The sequence below is a fragment of the Notechis scutatus genome, chromosome 13, assembly GCF_049901735.1.
Source record: "Notechis scutatus isolate UNSWTSFEM ecotype Mainland chromosome 13, rNotScu1.2, whole genome shotgun sequence".
Classification (NCBI taxonomy): Eukaryota; Metazoa; Chordata; class Lepidosauria; order Squamata; family Elapidae; genus Notechis; species Notechis scutatus.
In genome coordinates, this window is record NC_142021.1 from 11,830,841 (window position 1) to 11,855,195 (window position 24,355).

General features: G+C 44.6%; 1 protein-coding gene and 1 long non-coding RNA gene across 3 annotated transcripts; both read left to right on the plus strand.

Moving 5' to 3' along the window:
• The first annotated feature begins 716 nt into the window (after positions 1 to 716).
• LOC113422132 (solute carrier family 2, facilitated glucose transporter member 11-like) lies at positions 717 to 15,802 on the plus strand. Of its 2 annotated transcripts, none has more exons than XM_026682878.2 (12): positions 717 to 816; positions 5,743 to 5,841; positions 8,914 to 9,074; positions 10,340 to 10,464; positions 10,966 to 11,095; positions 11,233 to 11,381; positions 12,372 to 12,559; positions 12,868 to 12,978; positions 13,879 to 13,980; positions 14,425 to 14,500; positions 15,019 to 15,146; positions 15,411 to 15,802. In XM_026682878.2, exons 1-12 carry the CDS (start codon positions 793 to 795, stop codon positions 15,615 to 15,617), a joined length of 1,500 nt encoding a protein of 499 aa, XP_026538663.1. In that variant the 5' UTR covers positions 717 to 792; the 3' UTR covers positions 15,618 to 15,802. The 2 variants fall into 2 exon arrangements, with proteins under 2 accessions (XP_026538663.1, XP_087799120.1); XM_087942994.1 differs by having other exon boundaries at positions 758 to 816; positions 5,122 to 5,841.
• Positions 7,833 to 8,404, plus strand: LOC148129622 (uncharacterized). The gene is made up of 2 exons (XR_015745283.1): positions 7,833 to 7,917; positions 8,319 to 8,404. It is a non-coding gene; the product is annotated as an uncharacterized LOC148129622 (long non-coding RNA).
• Positions 15,803 to 24,355: the final 8,553 nt, after the last annotated feature.

Sequence of the window (24,355 nt, forward strand, 5' to 3'; positions counted from 1 at the left end):
GAACAACAAGAAACAATAAGTTTAAATTATAAGGATGTAGATTTGATTTGAAATCAAAAGAATTTCCTGTAGTAAGAGTTGCTCAGCAGTGAAGTCAACGGCCTGCTTGGGAGGAGGTCTTCCCTGAAGGTGTTGTAAAAGAGGATGGATGCTAGATCAGTGCATTCCTGCAGGGAGAAGGGATTATGGTCCTGTAATTCAAGAGCAGAAAACAAATGCGCGTGAGAAGAAATCATATCAACAAAGAGTAGGCAGGCAGGCATTCAACAGATAATTCCTAGGAATTCCTAGTCATCTACAGCCCCTATGCTGAACAGGGATGACATGTTGAGAGACGGGGGACTCGGATCTTCAGCCTTTGGACTCCCTCTGGTGAATCCAGAAGGAGCTGGAAATTGGAAAGTTTAAAAAGATAAGGGAAATGTGGTATTAGCTGTCAAACTCTGACTGTTGACTTTGGTGGCACTCCATCTGTCCCAGTGCAACTGAGATGGCGCCCTTTGAAGTGGGGAATTCCAGCAAGGGGATGTTGGAGAGATCCAACAGCCGCTGCAGGCCATGACTGCAGAAGAGATCTCTCTGAAGCCTCTTCTTCCCATCATGCTTCGTCACAGAGTCTACGGACAGCCTAAACCCAGCAGGCAGATGCACCATTTCATCCGTTGCTCTTGAAATCCTTACAGTGAATGATTAACCGGGCAATTTGGGATTACACCAAGAAATGAAATAAAGAGTCCAAAGTCCAGGGCTGCCTTCTGTTAGAGACAAGACCCAGAAGAGCTCCAAGCAGAGATGGCACTGATCTTCTGGGATGTGGTGAGTACAAGCCAGACAAGGCTTCCTGGCATCCCATCCCAAGGGGCTGCTAAAGGCACAGCAGCAGCTACTTCCAGGTCACCCAGAGCCCCCTGGAGCAGATGCTGCATTGGGCGTCTTCCCTGACCTTCCATCCCTGCAAAACGCAGCATGCCGGTTTTGAGGGATTCCGCCCAGGCGTGAAATTGGGCTAAATCAGGGTTCCTCCTAGTGGTTAATATTGACCCCATGGGTTGATGGGACTCGTGACAGGGGTCACTGGTTGTAGTAATAGTAGTAGTAGTAGTAATAGTAGTAGTAGTAGTAAAATTCAAAAATCAGACCCTATACTATTCCAAAAATGGCTGTCCAATCTTTTCTTTTTTTAAAAAAAAACACGTTTTTATTTTTTACAACAAACATACGAACAAAACATAAAAAACATAAAACCATCTTTCAATTATATACATACAGTGTGTCAGTTGGTTACAATCTTTTGTGCTATCCTTTTTTTACCATTACTCACAAGTTATATAAATTCTTACCTTATCGATCTAGCTTGTGCTTATATAATATCAATTATTAAACATTCATTTGACTATTTTTTCCATCATTTTATATGAGATATTCTAATTTTCATTATGATTTAATCTTATGCATTCATCCAATGGTTATATATTTTATGTTGTATTCTATATCAATCTATTAACTTTTATTGTAAGGCTTACTAGTCTATTTCTTTACCATGTCTTTTTATCTAACCATTGATAAAATAAATCCCATATCATATAAAATTGTTTGTCCTCTTGTTCTCTAATTTCAAATGTCAATTTACTCATTTCAGCACAGTCCATGATTTTCTTAATAATTTCCTCCTGCATAGGTATTTTTTCATTTTTTCAGTTCTTAGCAAATACAATTCTAGCCGCTGTTAAAACATTTACAATCAAATATTTTGATTATTTACAATATATTTCTGGTATAATTCCCAATAAAAATATCTCAGGTTTAAAGTCTATGTGTTGTTTTGTCATTTTTTCCAACCGTGTGTGGATTATAGTCCAATATCTTTTTGCAACTGAGCATATCCACGACATGTGGTAATAGGAACCAGGTATCTGATGACATTTCCAACATTTATCCGATTTATCTTTGAACATCCTGGCAATTCTCGTCGGGGGTAAGTGCCACCTGTAAAACATCTTATACAAATTTTCTTTATACGCAATTGTCATTTTATAATTCTGAGACCACAATTTTTGCCATTTATCTAAGTCAATCCCATATCCAAAAATTTTCCCCCATGCAATCATTGTTTCTTTTACTTGTTCTTCCTCTAATTTAAACTCTAGCAAATGTCCATAAAATTTTTTGATTACTTTTTCATCAGTACCTGTCAAAATTTTACCTAAATCAGTCCACTTGTCATAGATACCTTCTGTTTTAACATCTTTATCAAATCTAGATTGTATTTGCAAATATGAAAACCAATTCATTTTTACACCTTGTTCTTCCAATGCTTGCATAGATTTAAGTTCACCCTTTTCATTCAATATCTCACCATACCTAACTGTTTGTTCCTTTTTATATATTATTGGATAGGAAAAAGCTTCAATAGTAGATAACCATAGTGGAATTTTTAAATAATATTGCTTTTTTTATCTTCTCCCAGTTTAGAAACAATGCTTCTTGAATATAATGTCTTCTAAAATACCCCTGCATTTTAGTTCCCTTATACCAGAGGAAGGCATGCCACCCTAACAGCAAGTCATGTCCTTCTAAATTCAAAAGTCTAGTATTCCTTAATGTTATCCACTCCTTTACCCACATCAGACTTGTCGCTTGGTAGTATAATTCCCAATTGGGCAAAGCAAATCCTCCTCTTATTCTTGCATCTTGTAACAATTTAAGTTTTATTCTCGCTTTCTTCCCCTGCCAAATGTATTTTAGCACTATTTTGTTTAAATCTTCAAAAAATTATTTCCCTAATCTGATTGGAATTGTCTGGAATAAGTATAAGATTCTGGGCAATACATTAATCTTAATTGTAGATATTCTCCCAATCAGTGATAATTGTAAATTTTCCCATTTTATCAAATCTGTCGCAATCTGTTGTTTGAGATAATTGTCCTCCTTAAGTGTGCTACATCTTGGTGTTATATGTATCCCTAAATACTTTACCTTGTTTGTGACCTGGATCCCCAAAACATCCTCCAATTCTTTCTTTCGTCTTACTAACATGTTCTTTGCTAAAATCTTTGTTTTATCTTTATTTATTTTCAAACCTGCTACTTTCCCATGCTCTTCTGTCTTTTCTATCAGTTTAGGTGCTGACTCCAATGGATCCTCTAATATAAATACCAGGTCATCTGCAAAAGCTTGTAATTTATACTCTTCTTTTTTAATTTTCATTCCTTTTATTTCTTTTTCTTCTCTGATGTTCCTATTCAGCACTTCCAGTGTTAACACAAACAACAGAGGCGACAGTGGACAGCCTTGTCTGGTCCCTTTTCTTATATCTATAAAGTCTGTTAACTCTCCATTTGTCATAACCTTTGCAGTTTGTTTATGATATATCGTTTCGATGGTTTGAGTAAATTTTTTACCAAAGCCCATTTGGTCCAATTGTAACAGCATAAAACGCCAATTCACATTATCAAAGGCTTTTTGTGCATCTATAAACATCAAAGCCATTTGTTTTTCAGGATGTGCCTCATAGTATTCCAGTGTATCTAAAATTATTAAAAAGAAAAAGCAAGAGAATAAAAAACTTTTCCAAAGAGTTATTTTGAAGGGAAAAAATAAAAATTAAAAAGGAAAGACCAGTCCAGTTTAAAAGTTAAAAAGTTTTAACAAAATCCAAAGTTCCAATAAAAAGTAAAAAAAAACCCTTCAGGTTTAATTGGTGCTTAATCTCACCGCTTGAGCACTTTTATCTTCACTTTTAAATTTAATTTTTAGTCTTTTAGGGTGTTCTCTCCAGAAAAAAAATAAGTAGAAAATTATCTCAGCAAACTGACACACTTTCTTTCCAGCTTTCTTCCGTTCCGGAGCTGTCCTAGCTTCAGCAGTTTTAATGGCTGCCTTTTTACCGCGGGGAAAAAAAGGGCTTCTCCTGGATCTACCAGGGACTTTGCGATGTCCCTGGGATCGACAGGATGTGCCCTCCTCTGTCACCGTCTCTATGGGATGGTTTAGGTCCGTTGGGACCATCCTGCAATGGAGATATCAGCAGCGATCTTAGAGCTTAAAGATCGCATGTTGTACTGCTGCGACACAAGCTCCCTCCAATCTTTTCTTAATAACCTCCAATGATGAAACACCCACAGCTTGAAGGCAAGCTGTTCCACTGGTTAATTGTCCTCACTGTTAGAAAGTTTCTCCTTAGTTCCAGGTTGAATCCATTGTTTCTTTGTTCCATTGTTTCTTTGTCTTGCCTTCTGGTGCTTTGGCCCTTCTTTGTGGCAGTCCTGCAAATACTGGAATGCTGTTATCCTGTCACCCCTACTCCTTCTTTTCTCTAGACTAGCCCTACCCAATTCCTGCAACCATTCTTCGTGTATTTTTGTTTCCAGGGTTTTTAATCATCTTAGTTGCTATTAGTTAAAGTAGTACTTATTAAATTATTTTTAAAAATGAATGCTTGGTTCGGAATGATGAACACTCTGAAACTTTATAAAGCAATTGATGAAGTTTGGGGAGCCCCAAGCTAGATGATCTTCAAAGTGCCTCCCAGCATCAAGATTCTGACTTTGTCCTTCAAAACTTCCATTTCCCCCAATTTGCTCTGGCTGGGTTTATGCAACAAAATGGGTGCCTTGTACTACTGCAGGGTGTAAAATAGCCCTTCACCTCTTCAAAGCGTCCACTCCCTTCTCAGAGGACCAAGTCTTCTTCTGGGAAGCCAGAATGATGGCGGTGGAGCTCCGATCTCAGGACCTTCAGTCATGGCCCCCTCCGCAGTTGGGAAAGCTCTTTTTGGAGGTTCCAGATCAGTAAGGTTCCAGATCAGGAGTGCTTACTGATGGGGAGTTACTCCTGAGAGGAGTTTCCTTCTCCTCTACCTTGGGAGGCCCCACAGGTTTGAATCTCAGCAGGAAGGGAGCAGTGAGTGCTGACGGAGCCATTGGCCTGAGGAGGGTCTTCCAGTCTTGTTCTCAATGTGTAACTATGAGTCTTGTTCATGGTTATGCGGTCTGGGCGCCTCCTCATGGTGACCGCCAGAGAAGGTGCAGGTGGGCTATATGCCCCCTGTGCCCGAGCTAAGACCCAGGCCATCCTCCTGTCGGGCCAACCACCTAGCAGGGGGTTTACTGCTGGTTACAGAACGTTTAAGGGAAAAGGGCCCTCCGGACTTCAGTACCCCAGCAGTATAGATGCAAGCACTAGTGTCACATCTCCCCAAACCGGTTCACCGAGTACCGTGTTCACATGCTCCTGTTGGGGCCGCCAGTGTTCCACCAAGCGGGGCCTGAGCACGTATCAACGATACTGCCAATCTGTCAAAGTCAACATCAAACACGTATCCGCTCTTCCTACCAAGCGCCTGAAGTGGTACCGGGAGGAGGATGAAGCCCTGCATCGGCATTCTGACCATCTCTGGAAGACTCGGATGCTTAAGAAAGTACTTTATACACTTCTGCTCCCACACTTCCCTGGTCGTTCACAGGAAGCCATCAAGAAGCACCTCCAGACCATCAAGTGGGTCCCACCACCTGGCCCTATGCTTGTTTGCCATCCTCCGCCAGAGGTGGGCACCCAGACTATCCCTGTTTCCGGACCAGACCTGCCGGCACTGTCATCTGCCTCTACATCAGCATCTGGCTCCGATCCAGCAGCTAACCTGGATGACCACATTTTATCTTCCCGTTTTTGGCATGCAATAAAAAGGAGAGGAATACAAACCAGGTTTTTCTCTTTAAAGAATGTAATTTCTCTTCTTCCCAGATTCAATATCGGAGACTCCTCTTAATGGTGGTTATTCTGGGAATCGGAGGTTCACTGCAGGTTGGCTTCCAAGGGTCTATGATCACCTACGCATCTGTGGTAAGCAATTGTTGTACCCAAAATGGGTCCTAGCTGGCCCTAAGGCGAACAAAGACTACCAGACACAAGGAATGGCATTTCCAGCTTCTTTTATTGGAGTACTCCAGCAAAAGAGTAGCAGCAGCTAAAGGATCCAAGACCGCAAACAATCACAAGCCCAAATTTGATACAGTTATGATTAAGGAAGTTAACATCCTAAAGTCACACGTTGGTTCCTTGACACATGTTTCTTTTGACTGGATTCTTCTCCTCTCTTCACACATTGCACGTTTATGTTAATAAGCGTTCTTATCAAAAGAACTGTGTCTTTTACCACTACAATAAGCCACAGGTTACCAAAGTTTAAATATCTACGTGCATTAGCTAGCATCCTTCTAGTGTGTCCTTCTAATTTGCTAGATAAAAGTTTGTTAAAACAAATTCATGACACAGAAGGTTGCAACTGTAATGGGTGTAACAAATGACGGGACACTTATTATCTAGCAAGTTAGAAGAATAGTGTCCTGTCATTTGTTACACTCATTGCAGTTGCAATTTTCTGTGTCATGAATTTGTTTGAACAAACTTTTCTAATTCCAACCACAGTCCTCCACAGCCCCACTCCCAGGCAGGATCTGCATGGAGGATCTAACTCAGTCTTGGTCACAGCTCTGCAGAACCTGCCTTGAACTCATCACTCCAAGGCAGTGATCCCCAACCTTTTTTATGCCGCGGCCCGGTATCCCCAACCTTTTTTATGGCGCGGCCCGGTACCGACATCAGCTGGGCGCCGCCATCTTGTTTTGATGAAAAAGTGCTTCCGGTGAGCTCACGGAAGCACTTTTCATCAAAACAAGATGGCGGCGCCATACTCTGGTGAGCTTTTCCGGGTGAAAGCCATTTCTACCGGAAAAGCTCACCGAGCGCTGGCGCCGCCATCTTTTTGATGAAAAAGTGCTTCCGGTGAGCTTTCTACCCAGAAAAGCTCACCGGAAGCACTTTTCATAAAAACAAGATGGCGCGCCAGCAAACCAGCGGCCCGGTAGGACTTGTTCCACGGACCGGTACCAGTCCGCGGACCGGTGGTTGGGGACCCCTGCTCCAAGGCACAAAAGAAAGATGCCCCTTATGGTTCAGCACCTTTGGCAGAAAAGGAGAGGCCTGTGGGGGCATCCTCGCCTGCTCTGTAGGATGGAGTGGCAGAAACGGTGGCTGTGTAGAAGGACATCTGAGGACTTCAGACATTTTGGCTGCTGCTGGAGTCCCCCAGAGGGTGAGCTGCAAGGCCAGTGTACCAAGGGACATCTTTGTGGGCCCCCAGGATCCAGCCCTACCTTCCTATTTACACGTTTTATATTAAAAAATTAAATTAAAAGAATTGGGAACCTGGCCTGCTGCAAGGCATCCTATCAATCCCTACGTTTGACTTTCAGTTTGCTGGTAGAGTAGCTTTGGTTTCTTCTGCTCCAAACAGCTGGGACTGGGAGGCAGCTACCTCCAGGTTCCAGCCTCAAGAGCCCCCCAAACCCCCCCACCATGTTTCCCCCCAGGTCTTTACGGGGTTCTTTGCGGCTCCCCCTTCCCATCTTTAAATATTCCCCAGCTCCCAAGAAAAGTGTGGTTCTTTCCCGCAGGCTATGCCACGTCCCTTCCGGCACTTGGAGCAGCCCTTCCCAACCTTTTGAGAAGCCTCTGTCTCACCTGCCAGGCCAGGTGCACGGAAGGGCACCAGCGAAGGCTCTTTAGAGACCTTCTAGAGCCAGATCACAGGTAGTCCTCGACTTACATCCGTTCGTTTAGTGACAGTTTGACGTTACAGCAGCACTATTATGACCCATGTTCACACTTACAACATGGTCACAGGATCAAAATTCATGCACTCTCGAGATGGAATTTTTGGAATGATGAAATGAGAATATGCGATAAAATTGCAAACTTGATAGATAAAAGCGTAAAGTATAATGAATATAAAGATATGAGAGATATTTAAAGTTTAAGAAAATAGGTTTTGAGAAGCCTCTGTCTCACCTGCCATGCCAGGTGCACGGAAGGGCACCAGCGAAGGCTCTTTAGAGACCTTCTAGAGCCAGATCACAGGTAGTCCTCGACTTACATCCGTTCGTTTAGTGACAGTTTGACGTTACAGCAGCACTATTATGACCCATGTTCACACTTACAACATGGTCACAGGATCAAAATTCATGCATTCTCGAGATGGAATTTTTGGAATGATGAAATGAGAATATGCGATAAAATTGCAAACTTGATAGATAAAAGCGTAAAGTATAATGAATATAAAGATATGAGAGATATTTAAAGTTTAAGAAAATAGATTATGTAATGAATTGAAAAAAAATATATAGAATAAGCTGGAGGAAAGTATCTGACACAAATAGTAGAAAATATGTAAAGTAATGGTAGGATATGAAATTGAATGTGACAGATGAGTACGAAATTAAGGTCGAGTTTATATGGAAATGTGTGGTTCTTTCCTGCAGGCAATGCCACGTCCCTTCCTGGAACCATGCTGTTCACTAAAAAAGATCTTTTTAATATGTGGAAAACTGAAATAAAATTTTATTTTTTTAAAAAAAATCATGCATTCAGCAACTGGCAGGTTTCTATGACCGCTCACTGACCCTGGGTCACAAGACCATAATTTGTAACCTTCCCAGCTGGTTTCCGAAAAGCAAAATCAAAACAGGGGAAGCCAGATTTTCTTAATGACCAAGTGATTCATTCAACAAATGCAGTGATTCGCTTAACCACTGTGGCAAAAAAAAGTGATAAAATGGGCAAAACTTACTTAACTGCCTTGCTTAGCAACAGAAATTTTGAGCTCAATTGCAGTTGTAGGTCGATGAGTGCCTGCATCAGCCTTCCGTTGAAATTTGCCTGCTTCCAAAATCTGGCAGGTTCTCATTTGGCCCAGTGGCCCAGCTGGCTGGTGGCCATCTTGCTATCATTACAGGCAGTGCCTGCCTGGGCTGTGTCTTCCTTAGGCGTCTCCTGACCTTCCCTTCTTGCAAACTTGGTTTTTGCCATCCGTGGTGAGAAAAACTATCTCTGCCTAACCATATCCCTCTTTTCCAGCACATCAAAGAGTTCATCAATGAGACGTGGTTGGAGAGGTTTGGCCATTCCGTCCGTCCTTCAACGCTCACTTTATTGTGGTCTTCGGTGGTATCCATCTTTGGCTTGGGAGGCCTCCTGGGCTCCATGAGCAGTGGATGCCTGGCTGCCAAATATGGAAAGTAGGTCCCCATTGAATATTGGCTGCCATCAAGGTGGTCTTGAAAGCATTAAAGAATAATGTGTCCTTGAGAGTCTTTCAGCCTCCCTTTGACTTTTTAGCCAGGCCTTTTCAGTTGCCCTGATGGTAATTCTAACTGGTTGCTTGGCTGGTTGTTTAATTGTTATATTAATTGTTTAATTGTTGGAGGAGGAGGAGGAGGAGGAGGAGGAGGAGGAGGAGGAGGAGGAGGAGGAGGAGGAGGAGGAGGAACAGAAAAAAAAGAAAAGATATGTGGTTGAGAGTCCCATGGGTGCTCTACTTAAAATCTGAGGGGGATCATAGCTTGGTGCCATAGAAGCAATAAGGGATGAAGATCACTGGAAGTTTATCAGAGTTTATGTTATTAGCAAGAGCTGAATATATTTTGGAAGTTGTGTAAGGCCATTTTTTGAAAGCCAGTAATGCCAAATCAGGCAAGTTACCTACATGTACCTTCCTGACAGGATTTTTTTTCCTGTCTTCCTATGAAGACAGTTCAAAAAACTGGATGTATTTAGCTATGAGGAAACCGAGAAGATATGCTAACCCTGTTCCTCTATCTCAAAGCCAGAGACGTAGAAGAAGAAGGTCAGGGCTGACCTCCTCTTCTTCTCAAGTATAGGACCTGAATTTCAATGATAGGAAAGAGAAAACTTCCAGAAGCTTCCTCTGTGGAATGAAGGACCCAGAGAGGCCTTAATGGACATTCTCTCAGGGAGGCCTTAATGGAGGCTATCTCATTAATGGAGGACATCTCTCAGGGAGGCCTTAATGGACATTCCTGCCATTCCAGGCCTTCCCATGCCGCCCTCAGAGTCACTTCCGCCACCATGGAGGTCCAAGCAACATCCTGAACTGGGGGAGGCACATGTTGCGCTGGGGCAGGAGAGGGGCCATTTGGACCCCCGGAGTTACTTTCGTCTGAGAGATTGTACAACCTGCAGAGAGGACACATTTCCTGCTCCAGTAGCTCAAACCAGGGTCCCAGTCTGCCTTAGGAGGCCCATCTCAACCAGGGTGCTCCAGGCTGTTCCCTTGGCCAATTTTTCTAGTTCTCACCCACCCACCCACCCCTCAAAAAAACCCCACCCTGCTTGATGACAATGGGATGAGAAGTGGCAGGCTCTTCTTTGTCTGAAGGAAGAGAATGTTGCTCCTGGGCCCCCCATGAACAGGCCGGTCTCACTTCGAGCCAGAAATCCCCATCCTCTTCCAAACATCGGAGCTTCCCTTTTTCATGGACAGGAAGAAATGCTTTTTGGGCAGCAACGTGCTGATGGTGGCCAGCGCCTTCCTCCTGGGCTTCAGCAAGATGGCCAGGTCTGTCGAACTGATTCTGGTGGGACGTTTTCTGTGTGGCATCAGCACAGGTATGCACCCGCCTCTCCCAACTGCAGGCCAAGACCCAAACAGGTGCCAGGACATATTAGGACTGAGGGAGCACAGAATGTGAACATGCAACGGTTGAGTTGTAAGGAATTTGGAAGGGTAGAGGAAGAGCACCAAGGGCATTGCATTATTGCACTGGCTGTGGGCTGCCCCTTGTCGTACAACTTGCTCTTTTGTCGCCACCAAGGTTTTGATCAAGCCAAGCCACATCAACCAATCCTTGGCCGAGTCAAGTGAAAAGCTGAGTCCTGCCGTGAAGTCAGGAGATGATTTGAAGCCAGACAGAACAAGGAGCCCCACCCAGCTTGCCCCCATCCTATGCAGCCTGTGCAGGGCCAACCCCGCTAAGATCAAGCCAGTTTCCACTGTTCCCTTTTGTGCTCCTCTTTGTAGCGAAACTGTTCTTGCTTCGCTTTGACGGCACAGCAGATTGTTTTTGTTTCTTGTGACCCCAATAACTTGTTTTCTGCCTTCAATTCAAGGTGTTTGTATCCTTCTTCATCCCCAGTACCTTGGGGAGGTTTCCCCAAAAAAACTCCGTGGATTTACCACTTCAACCGCTTCCATGTTTTGGTGTTTGGGAAAAGTCCTCGGTCAAGTTATGGGACTAAGGTACAGTCACACTTTCCTCAATGCCCTCGTTTCATGACACTTTTTCAGCGTTAATGGTTGTGGTCACGAGGGCACAAGAGATGGATCTTATCCACAAGCCTTTGGAAACAACCTAGGTTTTCTATCTGCTTTCGCAGGGAGCTTTTGGGAAGTGAGGCCCTCTGGCCAGTGCTGCTGGCCTTCAGTGGGGCTACAGCCTTGGTCTCCTTGCTCACACTACCATTCTTCCCCGAGTCGCCACCTCACTTGCTCCTGCACCGAGGAGACGAAGAAGGATGTGTGAAAGGTAACAGATGACAACACTTCCACGAGAAACGATAACATTAAAAAGCCTCTGAAAAGGCAGCTAGAAAAACCATGAGAAATTGGGTCAAGTCAAAGGGAAGCTACCAAGAAGGGGCTGAGTTTGGAATGGTCAACCCCGATTACCATTGTTAAGTGAGGACCACCTGTATATGGTTTTTATATAGTTTTAGTTTTTATTGTTCTTAAATTGCTATCTTGTTTGGATCCTTCCATGTTTCTTTTCATGGTTGTGAGCTGCCCTGAGTCATATAGTTGAGGTGGGTAGCAATATAAATAGGATCAATCCTGAGGGTTTTTCCTATGGAGCAGACTCTTCCCTGGTGCTCCAGATGGGGAGGCCAGAACCAAATTCAAACCACATGCAAGAAGATACAGAGCAGGCATCGGGAACAACTTCCTGACTGTGTGCTAGCCAGTGGAACAGACTGCCACAGGAAGGGGGTCTTCCCCTCTCTCAAACCAAAGCTAAGTAAGATGACTGTCCAAACTGCCTGAGGGGGACCTGCCTGCACCAAATGATTCTAAGGTCCTTTCCCACCGTGGGTCTCTCAGAGACGAATTGCCTTCAGAAGTGGAGTTTTACTGGAGTTTTTAAGAAAAGATTGGACAGCCAGGATGGTGTGGGGTCTCCTGCTTGTGCAGGGGGTTGGAATAGAAGAGCTCCAAGACCCTTTCCAATTTGTGATTCTCTTCTGTTCTGTTAGAGACTCTCCTTTTTCTCCTTTTCCTTTTGTGCCTCTACTAGCATGGCCCCCCTGCCAACTCCATGAGTTCCCTACCTTTACGTCCACCGAAGTAATAGCTGTGCCATTACTGGTCTGCCACAAACTGGAGCTGGGGTCCCCAGTAAATGGGCCAGCTGGTTCTGCTGCTAGGCAGGGAGCCAGAGGAGATGGGCCCGCTGGACCCGAAGTTGTGTCCTGTGGCAGGGATGCCCGTGTCCCTGCCATGCCCTCTTTCTCCTTCCCAGCAATGAAGACCTTTTGGGGGAAACAGCCTCATCGGGCAGAGCTGGATGACTTGCAGAAAGAGCAAGCGGCCCTGAGCAGCGCCCAGAGCAAGGGCTTCCTGGAACTGGTCAAGGAACCTTCCCTGCGCTGGCAGCTCTACATGCTGTTTGTCCTGGCGGTGACCACACAGCTGAGCGGCATCCAGGCAGTTGAGTGAGGCCCCCAGTCCATTGGAGGCTTTTTCACTTGGAATTACGGAAGCAGGAAAACGCTGCTCCCTGACCTATTTTCCCCTTGGGAGTGGAAGTAGAGATTGGAGGGGGGGCGGTGTTTCCAAGCCAAGACTGGCTCTTCCTTCTCTTCCTTCCTAAACCTGGTTTGATTAATGCCCTGTTCTGAACTCGCTCCCTCCTTCCATTGAAAGCCTCCCCTTCCAGGACTGCTCCTCTGCAGTCGTAGCATCTTCCTCCTATACCTCAGATGGCTGCCCTGGTTTCTCCTCCTCCTCCTCCTCAGATTTACTCCTACACTTTTGAAGTGCTCCAGGCTGCTGGGTTCCACCTTGAGCAAATCCCCTACTTGGCCCTGGGAGTGAGCCTCTGCGAACTGCTTTCTGCTGTCCTCTGTGTGAGTGAGTAGCTCTGCAAGGGAGGGGGGGGGGGTGAATTGCAGCAGGACAGTGGCTGCCCCAGAGAAGGCAGCCCTTCCTCCAAAAGGGAAAGAAGCCAAGACAGGGCCCTGGCTAGAGACTGCCTGGCTGGCTTTGTGGCCACCACTTGAACCCTCTGCAAGCATCGGGCATTGAGCGCACAATCCTGCTGGTGGGTTTCGAGGTTAAGGGCCTGGCCTAGAAACCAGGAGACTGTGAGTTCTTGTCCAGCCTTAGGCAACAAAGCCGGCTGGGTGACTTTGGGCCAGTTGCTCTCAGATCAACCCACCTCACAATAGGATTGTTGTGGTTAGGGGAAATAGAGGAAGGAAAGAGCATTAGGCATGCTCTTCATCCACTTGAGTTGCTTACAAAAATGATAAAAGTGGGATAAACGTTTAATTATTAAAATAAATAAGGTGTGGGGTAACCTTACTTCCTTCTGGCCCTTGGAAGAAAGGTAACATATGTCAAATGTGGTGGCTGGCAAGCCTCAGGAGATTCCCAAGAGCAGCACTGCCCTCCGTGCTGACCATGAGCAGACTTCCATAGCCTTGTTCTCGGAGCATCCTGTTGGGATCTATCACTGAGATTAGGGCAGGGCAGAGAACAGAACAGAATTCTTTATTGGCCAAGTGTGATCGGACACACAAGGAACTGGTCTCTGGTTTATAAGCTCTTGGTGTCTATGGAGATTCTCAGTCCTCCAGGTCCTGCTCGTCCCAAAGATGCTTTTTCAAGAAGCAACTGGACTTTCTGGTTTCTCTTTGAAGATGTTTCGCTTCTCACCCAAGAAGCTCCTTCAGCTCTCATGTTAGCCATGGATCAAACTGCAAGGGCATCTTCCAAGTGCTCATTCCTCTCTCCAAATCCTTCAGAGCTTCATCATTGAACGGTTTGGAAGAAAGGTGCTACTCTGGGCAGGCTATGCTTTGATGGGCACCATGCTGGCTGGTATCACCTTAGCCCTCTCCCTGCAGGTAAGCAAATGCCTCACGAGCTGCTCATCCAAACAAGGGGTACCAGCTGCTGAGTGATCTACTGGAGGAGGCCACTGCACTAGGTTACATTCCCCTGATTTAATAGGTTCCCCCCCCCCCGTCCCTTTCTCACACACAAACACACACACACACCTTTGTGGTCAAAAAAGATGGAAGCAACAAGCTTTTAGCTGAGGAAGATGATTTGATTCCCAAGGCAAAAGCCAATCTGAGGGCTGAGCATAGTCAGAAGAGAAAATTTATTTTGCTGACCAGACAAGGGCTCTGTAGATGGGGAGACCAAGAATGGGGGCCAGGAACCAGGATGTTTTTAGGATTTTGATAAAAATTAAACCTCTGGCTCATGAATCAGAGGGAGTTGGTTGGCATCCACATTTGATCGTAATAAGTTAATGAACTAAAATGCAGTTTTGTTTATTTCAGCCCTGGTTCTCCTGGATGCCTTATTGTTGCCTGTCTTTGATCTTCTGTTTTGTATTTACCTTTGGAATGGGCCCAGGTAATTTCTTCAACACAGATTTATATGGATACCTAAAGTTACTTTTGGTTTAAATCTTTCAAAGTAGGGGGGCAGAATAAAGTGAGGGATGGGTGAGGGCTGCAGCCTTTCTGTAATCAGTCAGACGGGCAAATAACTGTGGGGATGCTGCAGTTGCCACAACTTTGAAACCTGGTCATAAGCAGCTTTGGGAAATACGTCATAGCTTCCAGTCACAAGTTGAAACTGCCTGTACCTTGTCCAACTGTTGCTAAAGATGGGAAACTGAGAAATTCACGGGATATGCAAATACTTAAAAGAAGGTAGCACGTACTGCTGAGCATTTGCCATAAGGATTGTTGTACACAAAAGTATACAACTCTGGCCACAGGTGAGAATGCCTACGGTCTGTTTCCAGTGATATGATCTGGAATCCTGCCATGACTTTCATGACTTTCAAGTGGTTGCCAGATCTGGGCACCCTCTTTAGCCACCATTCCAAAATCCTTCCAACTTCTCTTCTCTTTTCATCTCCATAGCTGGTGCCACAATTTCTCTCAGGATGGAAATCTTTGATCAGTCATCCAGAGCCCCTGCCTTTGCGATTAGTGGGACCCTGAGCTGGGTTGGAGTCTTTGTGATCGGAATGGTGTTTCCATTAATGATGGTAGGTGATTCTGGTCCATAGGGATTTATTCCTCCCTCCACTCTGCAGGAAAGTTGGCACAATTAACTGCCAACATCTTGTAAGTTGGTTGAAGCTGACTTGCTGAACGATGCAAAGTTGGCAATGCCAGCTGAATCCCAGGACTTGTTCTTTGGAAACCAGACAGGAATATTTATTGGGAATTTGCATAAGAATCAGCCTCTGTTCCACTAAGAAGCTATTGTAATCCTAAATAGTTGATGGCCTTTTTTTTTTCACCCACAGGAAAACTTCCGTCAGTTCTCCTTTCTCATCTTCATGGGGACCCTTTACACTTCTGGATTTATTATTTACTTCTTCCTGCCTGAGACAAAGAAAAAATCCATCCTAGAAATCCAAGAAGAATTTGATAAACTTAATTTTAAGAAGAAACAAATTCCTGTCTTAGAAGCCAAGCTGACCAAAGATCCTGAATTGTGTACCAAACTGTGACAAAGTTGGACTCTCAAATCTCAGAGAAGCCCCTGCATGGTCCAACCTGCAGCTTTTTGGAGGTCCCTTTAGATGACCTTCCAGAACTGCTTCTCCATCCCTAAGATGTTAAAGCACAAACAAAGCTTGGTTGTTTTGAGATGACATGATCCAGTAAGAAATAAAGATGCTCATATTCTTGTCAATATTGCACATTTTAATAGTTCACACAAGGGCCTGGCTGGCTCCAGCACTATGTCTTTTAAAGAGGAGGAATGGAACGCATCCAGAGTCTCTGGCACTGGATACCAAGTTGACCTTCACTTCTACACCCATCATCTGAATCTGGAAAGGTCCTGGGTACAGCACCAGAAGGGACCTCCATCATCACTGTCATCTAGATAGAGTGGCTTATAATCTTCTTGCCATAGGTGTATTTAGTCCCACTTTTAAAGAAATTCTAGAATTGGAATTGTGGAGTAGAGTGGCATGGAATGGCGTGGCATGGAATGGAACGGAACGGAATGGAACAGAACAGCTTTATTTGGCCAAGGGTAATTAGGTTAGCTTCCGGTGCAAAAGCTCTCAATGTACATGCAAAGTAACAAAGTAATAATAATGATTACAATAAGAAGGGTTTCATTTCATTTCCAATTCGTTTCGTGAGGAAATGAATTCTGTGCTCTGTGGAAAAGTCATTCTAGCTCACCTTCAGATTCACTTCTCCCTCTGCATTTTACCCACTTCCTCAACATTGACCATTTTTGTGTCCAGCTACAGTTCACAATTTCTGCAGCTCTTTGTACCTCCTTTTTATTTTTACCCTGTATGGATTAGTTGATATTGTCAATCAATTTGGTGACCTCACTCCATTGCAGAAACTAGCCCTCTATTTAATCTCTTATTGCTTCACAAGTCTGGGAATTCATAGATGAAGCTGATTAGATCCATTCAGTCTGGTTCCATGTCTTACATTTGCAAGAAAGTGCTAGGTTTTGTACTTAAGGAGGGGACGTGGCTGTTAAGTCCACTAAATTTCCTGATCACTCCTTCTTGGTCAACCTGTTCATGGACGGACGTTGTCAGAAAGTGTTACAGGAGCATTTGTACAACTTAAACAGTAAAAGATGTCATCCATGCAGCAGACATGACAAAACAACAACAAAAGAATGATGTGGCAATCTTGAAGTATAAAGTAGTTTAAAGTCTAATCAAAAAGAAAACTCACAATTGCCTTTCCTGGAATTTCAGGTTACATGTTCAGGTTGCAGCAAACCACAGAGCAGATCTCTCACCACTTTCCTCTAAACTGATGGAGGCCAAAGGCAGGTACCATTTTTCTCCCAATGTAAAGTAGTATCTCTACAACGGAGAGCCAGAAGCACCTGTATCTTTCTTAGAAGCATTTCTCCAACACAGATTTCCCACCACACCAAGCAAGCTCTTTCCATTTTAAGTCTACAAGCTTTTTTGAAATAATCCAATTTAAACACATTTGTCCAAGAATCCTAGAAGCTGAGACAACACCTGAGGGGTAGCCATCCATAGCACAAGTGAGTCTGGGATGTAATAATGGAACGTGGCTGCCTTAACATGCCCACTCCGTCTCAGGCTCCCCCCACGGCTGACCCAACGCAGGCATTCATACTCAGCTGGGTGTCCACCGGCGCTCCTCTCCTGCCTCTTAATCCCGGGCGATTCAGAGAGGGATACTTTCCCTGGCCAACTGGCTATGTGGGACATTTAAATGTGCACCTGGGCAACCAATCTGTGTGCTGAGGGATGTGCAGCCTCAGGGGCCATGAGATGGGGGAAGCGGTGGTTGTTTTGCCATGCGTGCAAGGAGACGAGGAAATAGATAGGGGTTCCATAAAACAGGAGGATATTAGAAATGTAGCCAGATAAGACTTCTTTTTTGAAGGAGTTTCACTTTCTGGGACCAGATGAACCCAGAGCACTAAAGAGACTTGCGGATGAGCTTTCGGGTAGAATGTTGATGCCTTACCTCTGAGAAGTCCCGCCAGAAGAACAGGTGACAATACCAAATATTGTCTAAGTTCTCCAAGGGGAAGGACAGGAAGATTCAGGGCCTACTCAATCTGATGTCAACATTTGGCAGGTGAAGGCAAGACACTCAATAGATTAATCTGCAAGTATTTTGAATATACAGGTAGTCTTCACTTAATGACTGGTCACTTAGGAATCATTGTAAGTTACGCAAGATCCTCCAAAAGGTAATTATGACCAGATTTTGAAGTTATGATAATTGCACACATTTGCCACAGGCACATAATCACATTTGGGGCCCTCGGCAACCAGTTCGCATTAACCATTATCTGCTGCATCGCACAGGCATGTGACTACAAGTTCTGGTGTTTTTGCCAGTTTCTGGCTTTTGCTTCCAGTTGATGCCAAAAAAAAACACTGATTGAATGAAACGATTTCTTTAACATCTGCCACATTCACTTAACAACCACTTCAAAAGAAGTTGTAAAATTGGGTGGAATCACATAGTGACCTGCTCAACCACCGCAATAACTTATAACCATAATGACTCAATTTCAGTCCCCATGCTGAGGACTTCCCGTTATACAGAATAACAAATCTTGCCAGAATGACTTTCCTTATTATATAAAATCACTTTGGATTTCAGCAAGTCTTTGACAATGCACCTCATGAACATTCTGATTTGCAGTCTGCATAGCAGGGAAATCAAGTTAAATTGGCTGAAAATTATATTCAAAGAACACTCGTCACTGGCACAGCATGAGAAGTCAATGCAAGGAGTCTTCAGTGTCCCTGGGACAATGGGACAAGTCTGGAAGGAAGAGCTACTTCCGAGGGACCTGATCTTGTAAGCGGACAAAATTCGGAGAGATTTTGGTAAGTTGGAAAAAGCAAGAGACCCTTAACAAATGTGACATTATTCCGCTGCGAAGAAAACCATACACAGGCTTGCCAGATGGACCTGGGTGTCCTGGCCAGTCACAGGCCAGAACAGACAACAGGAGCCAGCAAGATAACCCAGCTGCCCAAAGCTAGCACAGTTTTGGGCTGCATTAAAAGAAGCCTGTTTCCAAATCACAACCCCTCCCTCCCATAAGGACCAAACAGTAGATCAAAATGAAATGAAAACATTTCACTTTGCTTTATTTTTGTGAGATTCCCACCATAATTACTAGGTCTCATTCTGGCCTCCACACTTTAGGAAGGAAAACTGGCTTTAGAAACCAGAGTCAGGTAGAGCAGGGGTCTCCAACCTTGGCAACTTTAAGACTTGTGGACTTCAACTCCCAGAATTCCTCAGCCAGCTTTGCTGGCTGAGGAATTCTGGGAGTTGAAGTCCACAAGTCTTAAAGTTGCCAAGGTTGGAGACCCCTGAGGTAGAGTATTCCAAAGATTGACCACTCTGTTGCAGAAGTCGTATTTTCTGCAGTCAAGTTTGGTGCGGTTAACCTTGAGTTTGTATCTATTGTTTGCTCTTGTATTGTTATGGTTGAAGCTGAAGTATTCATTCACAGGTAGGACATTGCAATGTATGATTTTATATACTATATTTAGATTGGACTGGAGGCAGCGTAGTTCTAGGTTTTCTAGGTCTAGAGTTTCAAGTCGGGTGGCATAAGGTATTCTACAACGAGTAGAGGAGTGGATAACTCTTCTTGTGAACTATTTCTGGACTTTTTCAATTGTGTTAATATCAGATACATGATATGGGTTCCAGACTGATGAGCTGTATTCAAGTATAGGTCTAGCAAACCCCACAAAATTTAACCTTCGACTGTCTACTATTGACCTCACCCCCTTCCTAAGAGGCCTGTAGGGGGTCGTGCATAAGCGCACCAGTCCTGCCTACCGTCCCTGTCCTATTGTTTCTTTTTATTTTTCTTATAAGTATCTATCTCATGTATTCAAAACTATGTTTATTCTTATACCTGTGTCTTGTAAGCAATTGACAAATCAAATAACTTCAAAGGAGGGGGCAATGAGAGGACAGGAGAGGGAGGCAAAAGACTGCTTAACCTTGAGAAAACAAGGCAACGAGGGAGGATGCTGATGTTACTGCAATTTCACTGTCTGATTATAGTGAGGCACCTAGAAATGTTGACAGGTGGCATACAAATTAAATAAACACACAAGCAAACCAGCAGCTCCCAATACTGAAAAGGTGGCCTTCTTCTCTCCCATCCCAGAATGCAGATATAATGTTATGCCACGGAAGGTGGGAGGGAGAGCCACGGTCTGGAGAAATGACGTATAAAAGATGCCCCAGTCCACAGACAGGGGGTGGCATGGGAAGCATCTCAGAAGGGACCCTCCCCAGTTTTCCAGAGTCAAAGGAAAGGAGGAGAGAAATACTTTCAGTGTGACAACATTCTGTTAATGCCACCTGACAAGACAGAACTCATGGTTCTGGTTGTACTTCTTCACAGGGCTAACAGCAGGGCACAAAATAATGGCTTTATCAAGTTGAAATCGGAAAACCACCCTTCAGTGCTAGAGAAGAGAGTCTCTTCTCTAGCACTTTTAAGATTCCATGTCTCTCCCATGTCCATCCAACAAGACGCAGCTCAGTGGTGAGAAAAGTAAGGTCCTACATTTAGGCAGGAAAAAACAGGTTCACAGGGACAGAACGTCTCAACAATAAAGACTGTGACAGGGATCTAAGTGTTGTAGTGGCCCTGCCCCTAGTATGACCCGGCCGTGAGTGGCAGCGTCCGAAAGAGCCAATGCTGTCCTAGGCTGCATCAACAGAGGGATAACATCAGTATCACGAAAAAAGTGATAGTACCGCTTTATGCCATGCGGGTGAGACCACACTTGGAGTACTGAACCCAGTTCTGGTCACCTTGACAGAAAAAAAGGGATGTTGAGACCTTAGGAAGAGCACAGAGAAGAGAAACCAAGATGATAAAGAGTATGGAGGATAAATTATATGATGAATGGTTGAGGGAGCTAGATAGGTCTACCCATCCAAGAGAAGGATTTGGGGGAGGGACATGATAACTCTCTTCCAGGAACTTGAGTGAATTGAATTATTCCCTAAGGCAGTGGTCCCCAACCTTTCCAGCTGTGCGTGTGAGTGGCAGGCACACAGGCGTATGCACAACTCCATTTGTGCAAGCAGTGGGCATGGGCACCAGCCATTCGCGCGAATGGAGCTTTGTGCGCTAGCGGAGGGCACTTGCGCTTGTGCACCAAGCTCCATTTGTGCGAGCAGACAGTGCTTGTGCGTGAAGCTCCATTCACACGAATAAGGCTTCATGCACAAGTGTACTCGCACGTGGAGCTTTGCGCACAAGTGCAAGCGCCCTTTGCTTGCTTGGGCAAAGCTTCACACATGGACATGCTTGCCCGTCTCTCCTGCGGACCGGTTTGAACAGGCCGTGGCCTGTTAGTAGGATGCGGCCTGAGTATTGGGGATGCCTGCCCTAAGGCACCAGAGGGCAGAAGAGGTAATAAATGGAAGCTTGTTAGAAAGAGATCCAACCTAGAAGTGAGACAGCGAGAACAATTAATTGATGGCACTAATGGAACAGAATGTCTCCCAGAGATGCGAGTGCTCCATCACTGGAGGTTTCCAAAAACAGACTGGACAGCCATTCGCCTAGGGTGGTATGAGGCTCCTGCCATGAGTTGGACTAGAAGACCTCCGAGGTCCCTTCCAGCCCTACAGTTCTCTGTTCTATGTACTAGGTAGGTTACCTAGCTAGTAGGTAACCTAGCTAGGTTAGCTCCTCAGATATTCAAAGGCAAAGGGATCAAGGAGAGGGAGGGGGGGAGAAAGACTTTCACTGAGAGCAAAAGTGTACCAACATCCGTACTGTTTTCCACCTCGACAATGATCATCCACCCCAGCAGGCTTCTATTCTCTCCACCCTAATGAGCGGAATAACTTTCAAATTTAAGTTTCTCCCTTTACTGATCGATAGAAGATGGAACAATAGGGTTGGAAAGGACCTTGGAGATCATCTAGTCCAACCCATTAAGCATGGCATGAGACCCTATACCATTCTGGGCAAATGGCTGTCCAGCCTCTTCTTGAAAATCTCCAGGGGAGACAAGTCATTCCACCAATGAATTATTCTGCCAGGAAATTTCTCCTTAGATCTGAACCTCTCTTTAATGATCTTCCACCCATTACTTCTTGTCCTTTCCTCAGTGCTTTGGAGCAGTGGTCCCCAACCTTTTTTGTACCAGGGACCAGTTTCACGATTATTCCTTCTTTGCGGCCTGGTACAAAATGATCCACGGACCGGTACTGGCATCAGCACACACGACCAAGGCAAGGCGAGCCGAGCGACCGGCCAGCCAGCCGTCCCCTGCTTCTCCCCGCCACCTTCAACTCCTCCTTTGTACCTTCTCGCGGTCGATGGGCTTTTTGGGCTCTTTCTTAATCTCCTCCTGAGTAACGCGAGACTCCACCGCCATCGGGACGGCTCTTCGTTCGAAGCCGCCCCCCCCCTTCGACAAAACTAAGGCACGAGGATTCCTTCAGCACCCAAATGCCGCTTTCCAACCGACGACCGACAAGCTCACCCAGAAGCCCTTTCTCAAGTGCCGTCGAAACAAGATGGCGGCGCCCAAGCAAAGTAAGCCCTACTTTCATTCTTTGCGGCCCAGTACAAAATGATCCACAGACCGGGACCGGTCCGGGGCCCGGTGGTTGGGGACCCCTGCTTTGGAGAATAGGTTGACTCCCTCTACTCTGTGAGGCTCTGGGAAACCAGGGTCCCTGGTCATTTGGAACCTGGCTGCAGAAGCCGTGGGTGAGCATGCGCACATCCCACTTGTGTAAGCAGCAGGGGTGTGTGTGTGGCGAACTTGCCAGCCACTTACACAAAACCCATCCCCTCTCCCCACCAGTCCACAAAGCCAGAAAGGTTGGGGAACTCTGTGGTAAAACATAAACTGTTCTTTCTCGAATCACTGCAGGTTAACTATGCGAAATGATCATTGAGAAATTACTGGCTAGTAATTTGCTGAAAAGTGACAGAAAATTCAGGAGTCCAATAAAATTCCATCCTACATTCCGGTAAGCCTGAATTATTAACAGAATAACAGAGTTGGAAGTCCAACCCCCTGCTCCAGCAAGAGACCCTATGGAGTTCCAGACAAGTGGCTGATCTTTCCAGAGTCTCTACATCTTTTTTATAACAGGGTGATCAAAACTGGATGAAGTATTCTAAGTGTGGCCTCACCAAGGCATTATAAAGCAGCACTACTACTTCACATGACCTTGATTCTATCCCTCTGTTATGCAACTTCGGATTGTGTTGGCTTTTTTGGCTGCTGCCACACAATGCTTAAGTGATTGTCCACTAGGATTCCAGGATTCCTCTCACAGTTAATACTATTGAGCCAGGTTTCATCTAATCTAAATTTAGGTTTCACCTAAACCATTCCAAATTCTTTTTTTCTTTGCCAAAGAAGTAATTGCAGTCTCCAGGAAAGGTCCAATTCTACAAGGAGTCTCCTTCTGAATTTTTTGCAGCTTCTGTAAAAAAAACCGACCCTACATATGTGCCTAAAGAGCAAGACCAATGGAAGCATGTCACGTTTAGAAAAAAAGAACAATCAAGAGCAAAGCCCTTACTATCTACCCAAGCTCACTCCAATGAAGTCCCTCTGGAACAGAATCATCGCTTTCATAACCTCCCCTGGAGGAAAATATGTGGACACTCACAAAAGAGCATTCATTAATAGTTTCTAATAAAGAGGCACAACTCAGCATTCCTGCGACAGGAAGAAAAGGACCCCAGACTTCCTAAGGAAAAAGGGTGAATATTGGTGATAGGAGATTCAATTCTTAGGGGAACAAAAATTATAGTCTGCAGAGCAGGCAGTCAATCATGGGAGGAATATTGTCTCACTAGAGCAAAAATCAAAGAAATAATTGAGTACCTTACTAATCAACCCCACAGATTACTATCTCTTTCTTCTCCTACACATGAGGACCAAGGACATAACAATGAATCTGAAAACAACAACAAGGTATTATGAACAGCTAGGGAAGAAAGTTAAAGAATTGGGAGCACAAGCAGTGTTTTCGTCTATACTTCCAACAAAAGGCCAACATCCAATGGGGGAGCAAAGGGTTTTGTTTACACTTTCATTTTCTTCCTTTTTATTATTGTGAGCCATCTAGAGTAGCCCCATGGCAAGATAGGAGGCAAATATATTTAATAAATAAATAAATATGTGTGTAGGTGCTGCGTTTTATCAATTCATCAAGCCTCAGTGATTCACCAGTTCTCTTGAACCAGGTCTGGTTTATCTGTTGGGAGTCGCATCCATGAGCACAGAAACCGGCGAATCTGCACTTGAGAGCAACCTTGGAGTACTCATCTCTAATAATCTACGTGCTAGAGCCTACTGTAACAACATTGCCAAGAGGGCATTAAGAGTTGTTAACCTAATCCTGCGTAGCTTTTTCTCCGGTAATATTGTACTACTAACTAGAGCATACAAAACATTTGCTAGACCAATTCTCGAATACAGCTCATCTGTCTGGAATCCACATTGCATATCGGACGTTAATACAATCGAGAGCATCCAGAGATATTTCATGAGAAGAATCCTCCACTCCTCTACTCGTAACAGAATACCTTATGCCACCAGACTTGAAATTTTAGGCCTACACAACTTAGAACTATGCTGCCTTCGGTCCGACCTAAGCATAGTAAATAAAATTATCCATTGCAATGTCCTATCTGTCAATGACTACTTCAACTTCAACCACAACAATACACAAGCAC

Coding starts and splice junctions, on each gene's coding strand:
- LOC113422132 (XM_026682878.2), top strand. CDS start 793: ATGGCACTGATCTTCTGGGATGTG. Junction 5,842..8,913: donor TGATCACCTACGCATCTGTG/GTAAGCAATTGT, acceptor CCTCTTTTCCAG/CACATCAAAGAGTTCATCAA. Junction 13,981..14,424: donor CCTTAGCCCTCTCCCTGCAG/GTAAGCAAATGC, acceptor TGTTTATTTCAG/CCCTGGTTCTCCTGGATGCC.